General features: G+C 34.4%; 1 protein-coding gene across 1 annotated transcript in view; it reads right to left on the reverse strand.

Annotated features, from left to right (window-relative positions):
- LOC106129642 (lachesin) overlaps positions 1-12,019 on the reverse strand; it is a 52,904-nt gene extending 40,885 nt beyond the window's left edge. Inside the window, exons 1-2 of the mRNA XM_013328245.2 lie at positions 11,869-12,019; positions 2,488-2,748 (exon numbers count right to left, since the gene is read on the reverse strand). Coding sequence (XP_013183699.2) covers positions 2,488-2,611 — 124 coding nt within the window. The 5' untranslated portion in view covers positions 2,612-2,748; positions 11,869-12,019. The remainder of the gene's footprint in view (positions 1-2,487; positions 2,749-11,868) is intronic.
- Between the last annotated feature and the right edge of the window lie 329 nt (positions 12,020-12,348).

Raw genomic sequence — 12,348 nt, forward strand, 5'->3', positions numbered from 1 at the left:
TGTTTACCATCAGAATTTGCAGAAGTATACAATGTGATGACATAAATAATCTATTCAGACCCTTTATCCTTAGCAGAAAAATGTACCTGGGACGTAAAAGGATGGTAGGTGCGCGGTTCGTTACGTTTTGTTGTTCCCTAGGGCGCCTCGGTGTGATATTGAAGTATATATCACGAACTGACATCGTGTATCAAGTATGTGTCAGGAAAGAAATAAAATGTTTTTTTAATAACGCGTATTAAATAAAAACCTTATTAAAAAATCTCTCTAAAACGACATGTCATCTTAGAAGATATATCAATCTTTTTATTACAAGAACATATTTTATTACTTTTACATTAAATGAAATAAAATCTTTATTTTAAACAAAACTTTTAACGACAGGTAATTGTTTAATATTTTATCTAACAATGTAACCTTTTGTTATACATAATTTAATTCAAGTTAAATTCTACCTTTCGTAAAATACCAAAGTATTACCTGGCGAAAAAAAAAATACGAGTATTGGGGCAACTTTCAGTCGTCTCTAGCGCAGTGTAACTCCCTGTCCACACATGAATGTTGTATAAGAATACACGTCACACATCAGATTTGTACCCACTATACTGCGAGAGGTTACTGCCGCAGACTGCTGTGTTCGCCAGTAAAGGTTCCCTATATTATTTTTTTACAACTGTGTCAAGGTTATTAGCCGTACGGGATCCAGCACAGCGTAACAAATTCCGTCTCTTCCGTATTTGTTTTTCTTATATCATTTTTAGTAAAAAAATCATTTTATATATGACACTGTTACATGTTTTAATATATAATATATCCATAGTGAGACGCCGCTTTGAGCTGCGTAAATATGGATCTTCTCGTAAAGTAGATTGACAGTTTGGTTTGGTTACCGGCACCAATAGAAAAAAAGGTAGGACCCCTCCATATCTTTGCCATGGATGTCTGATGATGATTAATATTCTTCTTTTAAGCAATGGGCTAGCAACCTATCTCTTTTTGAATCTCAATTCATTCAATAAGAACACAGCTTATTAGTCATTTCAAGACTGTTGACTCTGTTTAACCCTAGGGGACATGATTTTATGTATGAATATATGTAGATTGAAAGGCGCTATGAAAATGCGTCGTCTAAAAGGGTTATGCTCCAAGCTGGTTGTTTTTCTTTTTAGCAACATCACTAAAAAAAGACGGACAAGGGAGTCGTTGCTCAGGGTGTACGCAACTGCGTCAGAGAGATACATACATATAATCACGTCTTTATACCTAGCGGGGTAGACAGAGCCGACAGTCTTGTAAAGACTGATAGCCACGTTCAGCTGTTTGACTTAATGAAACGTCGACTCATATTATTACGTTATCCCTTACCGGGTAGGGAGATCACCGAGTCGCAACAATCAAAAGACACTGGATGCTGGCCTTTGATGAAATTTTAAATAATTAATACTTCTTCTATACGAAGAAACATACGATATCATATTTGTGATATTTTAATGTTGACGCCATGACAAACATGATAATTATCGTAAAATTACCGAAGTCTAACCTACCGAGGTTTCGGTAAAACTTCATGTAAATATTTATTCTTTGAAGTCCAAGTAATTCAGGGTCAATTCACTTTGAATTAATTGAATTTGGAGAACATTCAGTAATTTTATTAGGTTAGAGTATCTTAAACTGACGAGCTTGCATGAAGAAAGTTTTGAATGTTGATGTGGCAAAAGAAGTATGCAGGAATCATGACATGAAGAAAGCTATATGTCTGCCTACAACTTCGGAGAAATGCATGATTTTTTCTAAGTACTAAAATAAATAATTCCCGCAAATTTTAGGTCGCGCGGGAATTTTTAAAAATGCTCTTTTGTACTCGCCTTTGAACCAAGAAGAAACCTACATGCCCAAATTCTAATCTCTTGCCACGTGGATTAATATGTTGATATGTCAGACAATCAGGTAGTCAGTGTCTTTTTAAAAATATTCAATTGTTCGAAAAAGTAAATTATACTAGAAATATGGGAAAATCTCTTCACTGATAGGTACATTGTTTCTTTTTTTCAATAAAGTTACTTTGTTGAGGTACTAAATTCTCTTTGTTTTAAGTTTAAAAATGCAATATTCTTTTTCGAAGTTTACTGTAAAACGTCAACAGCCTGATCGGAATTGGTAGTGTTCCTGATGCGATTCTCGCTCAGGTCATGATGAGAAATAAACTTTTTATGATTTTGTTGAATCTTAAATGATGAAGACTAGCTGCACGGCTTTATAATGGGCTTGATATCAGTGAGTCCCTGTTAAGTTTAAAGTTGGTCGTAGCTAAATAACCGAAGAACCATTTCATGTTTATCTCGGTTAATTAGTAGCATACGTTGTTAATAATTCTTCATAATCTTCATAACCCAGGTATCAAATAACGCAGTGTAGATAAAGAGCTGTTTTAATATGATAAAATAATGTTTCCTCTTAACCTGACTCAACGTAATCTTCGCTTACCTTTGGTGCTCTCCACGACGCAGTCGAACCTCCACAACAACAAGGCGGTGTAAACCACCCGAATCATCTTTCCTAGGTTCCCGATATCGCTTTTACGGCCCATCCTCATCTCGACAGTCCCCATTGTCGGCTTTTACGAACAACATCACAGACGTAGCACTTCTCACTGAACAAATATAGCTGGCAACGTCGCCGCGATAACTTTATACCTCGTAAAAGTTGTATTTTGGCCGCGAATAAATTACCACTCGTAAATTGTACCTGGAACAAGGAAATATTCTTATTTAGTTGTGTCAGCTCAGCAACACTATTGTTTACATGTTAGGGATTTAGAGGTTTTCAATATTGTTATTGTTTTAAAGCGTCGTTGGTGGAAAGATCATGGTTGAAGGCAGAAAGGTGAGGATGCAACCCTTGACCTCCATCTTATATATTAAGAAGAATATAGGATTTCGATCTTCTCGCGATGTGCGTACGATTTGCAACGTTTGATCTGATTGGAATTCATAGTATTTCTGAGTTTGACTTCCAGAGCCGTGGCCGAGGGATGGAGACTAAGAGTTAGGGAAGGTTAAGAGAAAATTGGAGTAACTACTCCCAGCAACGAAATGCTATTATAAAATATCAATCAATCAAAAAGAATTATTTCCTCCACAATCATGGTATTAATTTATGTTACAGATACAATGTAACCTTAACTATACACTTACATGTTGATTTAATTTACGCAACCTCTCGATGTTGAAGAATTTTCGCTTTTATAGTTTAGATTTACCGATTGCCTCTTAGCCTGCGCCCAACTTTTTATAAGAGACCCACGACTATACCTCTACATCTATATAATAATTATAAGTTAATACACATTTTGCTCAACATCATGCTTAAATGCTATTATAATAACGTTGCAAATCATTCACGACTAGATTAACAGAGGTGCTGTGCTTAATATGAATCTAGCAATAAAGATGGAGATGGCAGTGGAACATAAAATGAAATTGCTGACGCTAGTAGACCTATTCTCATAATGGGATTCTCCGTAAATACCTCTGAAAGCCGAGATTCTGTAAGGCTCACCGCGCGTCGAGCGAGTAAAAGAAATGTTTTTATGGTCACTTTACGGGCACAATAAGTAGCCTATAAATATATTTCATCTGAACGTCTCACTCCACTTGCTTTGTTTCGCATAGTTTTAATGCTAATGTTTAGTGTTTGGTTGAGTAATAGTATAATTAGAACACTTGATGAAACATTTTAACATAACTTTTCATAAAGAATTAATATTTAGTAGTTTAATAATTTTGTTAAAAAATAAATGAGTATAAATCTTTTTCAGTGACACGAACTAAATTTATTGGTAAAATATCGAAATGTCAGTCGACACTTTAAAAGAATTTCTCACAAATATATCACATTGCAGCGCAACACAGAAATAAAAAGAAAGGCGAAACGGCCGTTCCCTAGGGAGCTATTCTGGCATCGTCGGGATAGCTGTGCCGGTATTCTTAGATAATTAACTCTTTATGGCTAGGGACATCTGTTTACAGCTCCACCGTAATATATTTATAGACGGCTACTGCAGTTGAATTGTTAATTTCGGGGACTTTTTGGCGCCATCTTGTTTTTTTTTTTGTAAACATGAAAGCTTGTTGTCATCGTTTGTGTTTTCAAATTGTGGTAGTGTAGAATGTCCACTTTATTAATGGACTGGATTTTGTGGGTTAAAGTGACGAATTCTTGTTTGCACAAGTCTGTTATTTATTATGTTAAAAGCATCTGTTTACATAAAAAAATACATTCAATTGTTTTAGGTATTGGGATTGTTTTATCAAAGATCAGTTTGGTTTTATCTTGTGCTGAAAATCATAAGGTCAATACTGTTATTTTGACAAATACTTTTTGGGTCTGTTTCCGTGTCAGTAAAATTAACTTAATATTAAAAAGATAAACAAATTTACAAAAAGATAAAAGTCCTCTTGGTAATTTCCCAAAAAAAATCTAAACAGCCAGCAGTTTGTTATTTTTTATACAGGTATTAGAGACGCCGCTGAAGAGCAGTAAAAAGTTACAAGCTAAGAAATAAAAATGGAATAATCAGACGTTATTCCATTTTTATTTCTCACATTGCATCTAAAACGTCACCTAATGATAGTAGGTATCTATATTAATGTGGAAATAAGCAGTGTTATTTCTATTAAAGTGTAATCCTTTAAAATCTGTTCCTGATAGCGTGAAATAGAACGAATGACGGGTATGTGCACTTGGAATAGCGCCTGTTATTATTTAATTCAGTAATAAGAAGGTTTTCAAGTAATTTGTACAGCATTTAGGTATCTTATGAACATGCTGCACAGCAAAATTTTTCCTATCTACGAAGTAAGTAAATATAAGTATACTTACTTAAGTCATAGTGACGTCAAAATACTGAGATCGGAAAATAAAACTTTATATCAGCGAATATAATAAAATAGGCAATTTTCATTCATTTTTTAAGCTTAAAAACCAATTAACCCAAATAATTGAATTGTAATTAACCCAAAAATGTTTCCGTTTCTTGGCCCATTCCAGTTTATCCTTATATAAATAAATTATAAGATACTAGTTTGTCTGTGCATCGCAGAGCCGGAATTCAATTTATTCCGGACCAAAACGCAACCATTAGAAGTAATTATTAGATCGTTTCGCATAAATATTGTATAAGTTTATTGCATAAGCCGCCATCTTAGAATAAATGATAAGAGTGAGAGAAAGAAGGAAAGGATAAAGAAAGTAAAGACATTAAATGATACATTAACCGCCGAGCTTGCATGAAGACAGTTATGAATGTGTATGAAGCGAAGGAAGTATGCAGAGATCGTGGCAAGTGGAAAGAGGTAGTCTCTGCCTACCTCTCCGGGAAAGAGGCGTGATTTTATGTATGCATTAAATGATACATCTTCTTCTTCCTCCTGGCGACAGTTCCGGTAAGTTCCTCATCACTCTGGAGAAGAGCTCGGGGTAGGGCTTTTGACCATGGATCCTGGACTGGGTGAGTCAGGTTTTTACGCGAAGTGACTCTCATCTGACTTACGCTAACTATGTAGAGAAACCTTACCCATGGTTTAACATCCAGTTGCTTCAGGAAATTGAATTATAACCTTGATCTCATTTAAACCATTCATGTGCAGCTTTGCTCACCATGTTTTCCCTTGCCGTAAAAGACCGGTTAGTATTCAAACTAAAATAGCTCATAATATCAAAAAATATTATTGGTTAATACGGGATTTGAACCTGTACATTTATGTACATCACGCATTTTAACCGGGCATCTAACCCATACGACTGATGCTTGAATAACACATCTACTTACAGTACTTACCTAGTTCAAAATTTATAATACAATTATTAACGAAATCACTGATTTGAAACATAATTCCGTCTCATCGAATGGAATAATTAGAATTAGGGTAATTAACGCGGAGATGTCATAAATTTAATTACTTGGCGACGCTGGGCGAGGGCGAGCCTTGGGAACGGTTGCCGATTTAACGACCTTTATCATCGTTATTGAAGTGGATCTGGAGTGTAATTTTATTGTTATACTATTTCGAAGATCTCTTCAGAGGACGGTACCTCATTAAATTGAAGAGTGTTTGTCCAATAAAATAAATTTACATACGGAACATTAGGATTGCAAATTGTGTCGATACAACTGAATTTGAATTTTTAGGTAAATTATGGAATACATACATACAAACATACATATGGTCACGTCTATATCCCTTGCGCGGTAAACAGAGCCAACAGTCTTGTAAAGACTGAATTCAGACTGATGACTGACTTGACTGAACGTTCAGCTATTTGGCTTAATGATAGAATTGAGATTCAAATAGTGACTTGCTAGCCCATCGCCTAAAAAAGAATCCAAAGTTTGTAAGCATATCCCTTAGTCGCCTTTTATTGGTGCCGGGAACCAGACGGCGCATATAATCATTTAAAATAATATGTATAATAATATCAGTATACTATATCTTCAGACTAGGTATTTGCTCATATATTTTCACAGATTTGATTATACAGAACCACAACTAAGCCTAGGATAAGAGTAGATAATAAATATCTGAGTATAATTAGTTCCCACAACACAAAAGGGTGTAAGTATTGACTTCAAAGTTTATATTTGTTGGAAAATAAACAGATTTGTGTCTGCCTCGCGGAACAAGACGGATTCAGCGCATTATGCGATTCTCGACAAATCCTCGGACGTTTAAAATAGAAACAAAATGAAGCCAGCACTCAGTTTAATCCCTAACGAATTTACTTCGCGGGGTATTGTTCGTAAAGTTTGCCTCTGTAATGATTTAAATATACTAATGCGGCGTGACTGTTCTTTCTGTTTTGTTAACCGACTTACTCAAAAGAAAGTTATAACGCCTTTTTTTTTGGTAAAGTTAGCTTTTGTTGGTAACAACGTTCTCGTCGATATTTTTGGTTTTTTATATTAGATACATATGTATGTTGGTGCCGTGTGGTTCCCGGCACGAAAAGAAATTTATAGAATTGGACCACTCAATCTCTTTTCCATGGATGTCGTAAAATGAGGTTAAGGTTAAGGGCTAAGGCTCATAAAGTTGGGATTCTTCCTTTAGGCGATGGGCTGGCAACCAGTCACTGCTTGAATCTCAATTCTATCATAAACGTGAACGTGGCCTGTCATTCTTCTGTTGGCTCTGTTTACTCCGCAAGGGATATGGACGTGACTAAATGTATGGTAATGTATGGTATGTATGTTATTACACTAGACCTTTTTCAATTACGCAATTAAAAAGCTGCCATGTAATGATTGAGGAATGTGGATGAAGAAGTTTGCAGAGATCGTGGCAAATAGAAAGATGATTTAATAAGAGATTTCTTAATAAAAAGATTTCTACGTATTTTCCGTTGGAGTAGGCAGTACTCTGCCTACTCCACTCTCTGCCTTTCTCACCGGCAAAGATGCGTGACGTATGTATATTTATCTAATTTCATTGAAATGTCCCCTTTTTTTATGACGAAGAAAGAAATACGATCGAAAGCAAAAGCCTCATCCGACATACGAGTATTTATTCTTCAGATATGTATATTTTATTCCAACAAAACCGAGGGGTGACATTTTGTCGTGTAAAACTTTGAGTTGGATCAAACATTCATGGAACTACTGAATTCCGAACGAAACAAGACTTTTGTCTTCGCTGTCAACCCACGTCTGTCTTGTTGGCCGAGTTCGAACTTATATGGGAACGGATATCTTAAGATAAAACTTGCAAATATGTTGAAACATGTAAATCATATAATATCTTACATATATGTGCCTTACAGACTTGAAGGCTACGTTATGCAATTTCGTTGATATAATTTTATAGATTGGTAAGATCTTAATGTCTTATTTAAGAGATAAGTTATATAAAATCATCGTTATTAAACAGGATAAATAACGTTTGAATTGTTTGCAGAAGAAACTTGAACGAATCTTAAATTTCTTAAGACCGATTCTTATTGGGTAAGAAAACAATATTTTTCAAATCAAGAACATATCAACAACATGTAATGTAAGTATGTGATCTATAGCGGCCATCCCTAACTTTAAAAGCATTAGACGGACGCTTAATATACTCGTACGAAAGAAAGTTGAACACCAATAGGTATACGCAGTTACATACGATAAGCGTTAAAGTTATAGAACTCCGTGAAATTTCCCGACTCATCTCGCGAAATAATCTTTTACAATTGACTTTCCCTTGCTCGCTCTCATCACGACTTCTCAACAAGACACTAGAAGTTTGCACGTACAGAAAGTTCTCAGAAATAAATATGTTTGCCAGTATTAGTATATGTTATGCCGGGAACATAATTGAAAAAGTTCTGACAGGGGTTAAACTGCTCCGCCTATGGCCACGCTCTCCCAAAATTGTTGGCTTTTATTACAGCTAAATATGCGACGAAGACTTATGTGCTATTAGCGTCAAGTTTTAGTGTTTTATTGGTAGGCAGTTTCTGTTCCCACAACTAATTGTTAGGTATTTTAATCATGTAAGTAAAACTGTTTCTTTTGGTTTTAAATTTGAAGCTTTAAAGCTTAAAAAAATATATTTCTCAAAGTTGAATTACCTATACCTACATATTATCACCTACCGACATTATTTCATACTATACATATCCACAATTTTATAAAATACGTTAGAAAATATTAAATTTTCAAATGTTTCTTGATTGTAAAATCAGGTGTGTGTATTTAATTTCACTGTTATTATTTTCATGGTTAAGGAAATGTGATACCCGTTTTTGTTATGCAAATGTGTGTGTGCGTGTGTAAATACTTGCCTATAGTGTAAGTAACAAATCCATTTTTAACAATAAAACATTTTAAATTTTGAAATTAATATTCACTTCTCAGATAAAATATTTAATTTTTTCTCTATGATATTAAAAACTAAAATACAGTTTTCTCTACGCTACGGAACACACGTCAAAGTTTACATATCTACATATATATAAATTAATAAGTACGATTATAATAAACACAATGAGCTTACAAATTTAAATATTTTTTTTTTATAATTTATAATACATTTTTTTTATTAATTTTTCTTAAGAAATTGGAATAATTAAAACGAGCTTACATGAAAAGAATTATGAATGTGGATGAAGCAAAAGAAGTATGCAAGAATCGTGGCAGTAGAAAGATGTACCTAATCTGCCTTTTTCCTTTGGGAAAGAGGCGTGATTACATGTATGATATAAAATACAAGTAATGCAGAACCAGTAAAAAGGGAATTTGCGTGGCAAATTGGATTCCCTTTTTGCAAATAACATTATATCCATATATCTGTTCCAAGATAATAAAACGGCAGGCGGCTGAGCACGTTTGTTTTGAATTAAAAGCAATCATGGTTTCACGCAATTTGTTTTTTGTTAGTATCCGGGGTAAAATTAGGGGAGTTTGGATTGAGTTTTCCAAGTGTATATGTTAATTTTTATGTAACTGTTCGACCTTTTTTTCTATACGGAGTCGTTAATCTAACTGTCCTTTCCTGGTATCTTTATTTTGAAATCTATCACAACTATCACAAAATTTTATAGTATTTTAAAAGACTTCCGAATTTTGAACGTTATAAAAAGAAAATAACAAAATAAAGAAAAAATTTGTTCACGTTTACTAAGTTTATTTCAGTTAATATCCCAAAAATATTTTTATTGTAATAATAAGTATATAAATGTCAAACCTATTAATAAATTTTTTATTATTTTTGTTTCACATTTAAAATCGTTTCGGAAATAATAATGTCACATGTGAGCAAAAAATTATCTTTTAAATAAAATTTATAAAATCACATTATTATGATTTGTTAAAACAGCACGGGTGTAACTAAACCCATAAACTAGCTGAAGTAAGTTTCCATCATATTTTAGAAAGATAACGGCGAGAGTTGCTGATTTACAAACAGCCACACTTTAAGTAATAGCTGTTTTGTTTCCTTGCAAGATATAGTTTTAATAGAAACTGAAGATTTTCTGATTAAAAAAATATTTTTTTTTGTATTCATATAATGGAAGTTAGTAAAAGCAAATAAAATGAATCTTAATTACCTTCTTATTATTAAAACTAGCTTTCCGCCCGCGGCTTCGCCCACGTGTAATTCGGTTATATATAGCGTTTTTTAATGATCTCGACAGGGCTTTTTCTTCAACAGGCTGAAATCTTGTTACAACTGGAATTAAATATAGCCTGTGTTACTCAGGGATGATGTAGCTTTCTAATGGTGAATGTTTGAAATCGATTCAGTAGTTTCGGAGTTTATCGATTACATGTGTAAACAAACAAACATATAAAAAAATAGATTGTTCCTCTTTATAATATTAGTATACATACAAATCTATATAGGAAAAGTAAAGCGAGACAAAATCATCGTCTCAAAAGAAAAAAAAAACAGGATTTATAGGACGAAGAGGCCTTACAGGATTTCCTTCTGTTTAAGTATTTGCGTCTGATAGTCATCATCCCATGTGAATGAGCTGATGATGGAAGGTACAACTCCTCAACGGTTAGGAGTTGAAAGAAAATTCTTACGAAGTTATACGTACATGTGAGGTTATTAGGTTGACCTGATAATAAAAAGTAAATCTCATTAACGTTAAGAATTTAGGTGAAAATGGATGCGGACAAATTTCGTCTCTTCACTTGTTTCCTTTTAGCTGTTTGTATGGGTAGAGTTAACACAAAATAGGGATTTAAAGGCGTGATGTTATTAATGTTATGCATGTATGTACATAATTATGTATGTTATTATGTATGTTAAAGAGACGACTGAAAGTTGTCATACAAAGTCTTTTTTTTTAAGGATGGGAAATCATCAAATGACCTCTCCCGCTCTGGGTGGAACGGAAGGGAGTGTCAGACTTTTACTGACTAAACCCACCTCGTTCCTTCAGTTGCCTTTTGCGTTCCGGAGCCACGGTATCTCGTTAGAACTTTCCCGCAGCCCCGGCTCAGTTTATCCCGTTTCCCCCCCTTGGGGATTGACATTTCAAAAATCCCTTCTTAGTGCTCACTTATGTTACTAAAGGAACCTCTGTTCAAAATCTCAGACTCCTATACCGAGCGGTTTCGGCTGTGCGTTAATAAATCAGTCACCCAATCGCACCCCCTAAATCACGATTGGAGGGTAGTTTGAAAAAACTTATAATGTCAAACATATTTACTTGCCTATGTACGTGTTCATGCCAAGTTTCAAGTTTATAAACCCAAGGAATAATTACCCCTTTTCCCCCCCTTGGGGGTTGAATTTCCAAAAATCCTTTCTTAGTGCTCCCCTACATATCCCAAGGAACCTACATTCCAAATTTCAGCTGTCTACGACCAGTAGTTTCGACTGTGCGTTGTCTGTCAGTCAGTCACTCAGTAACGGAAGAGTTTTATATATATAGATTAATTATTAACCAATTTATTTGATACATATTTTTTTAGTTCACTTATAGGTATTGTTCCGTAGCAGAAGAATAACTTTCATTTCTATCTAATATCAGCCAAAGTTAATGATAGTTTAATTGTCATCACAGGATGCCGGATTTGGTTTATTGTTATAATGCATTGGGTGCACTGTTACTAAAATAATTCACATGATGAAAAAATCTCTATTAAAGGTTACAACTTCCCTTTTTATAATTAACTTTTTAAATTATCGTGTATTACTGTTGCGAGCTTTCTGAACAAGTGCAACTTTTCCAATCAAAGTATTAAAATTGTCTTGTTATTTTATTAAAATATTCAAATTAATCAACCCGCAATTCGACTTCACCGCCTTACATTATACATCTTATTTGCATTCCTAATGAGACTTCCTTAAAAGTAAATAAAGTTGGACTTACTTCGAATATTTAAATCCCAAAGTTATCACGAAACATGTTCACATAAATTAATACTGGCACAAAACACACGCGAACGAAAAAAAAAAGAACTGTCACTCAAGTCTACTTATAAACGTTGTTTTCCGCGTAACAATATTCGCCGTTTTCTGAGAGCGAGCGATGCGTCCCGGTCTACCCGCGTCCAGGAATCATCTAAAAAATCTGTGTCCTGAAAGCTCATAGCAATGCCGCTTCGTATTAGAATTCTCTACAGATACATCTCAATTTAAAGTCAACTTTATCTCGGAGTAAATTGAGTTTGTATTTCCTCTGTTTGACAGAGGGTGTTGCGGGAAGCGCCACAGATGCTGCGCGCATGCGTTCTCATGTCGCACATGAATGTGTCTATGTGTTTGTGTGTGTGTGTGTGTGTGAATAGAAGACAACGTTACATTGTTTGAGGTGGACACTATTGTTGTGGACATTCGGCTGAGCCTGATA

This window comes from Amyelois transitella, chromosome 16, assembly GCF_032362555.1.
Source record: "Amyelois transitella isolate CPQ chromosome 16, ilAmyTran1.1, whole genome shotgun sequence".
Taxonomy (NCBI): domain Eukaryota; kingdom Metazoa; phylum Arthropoda; class Insecta; order Lepidoptera; family Pyralidae; genus Amyelois; species Amyelois transitella.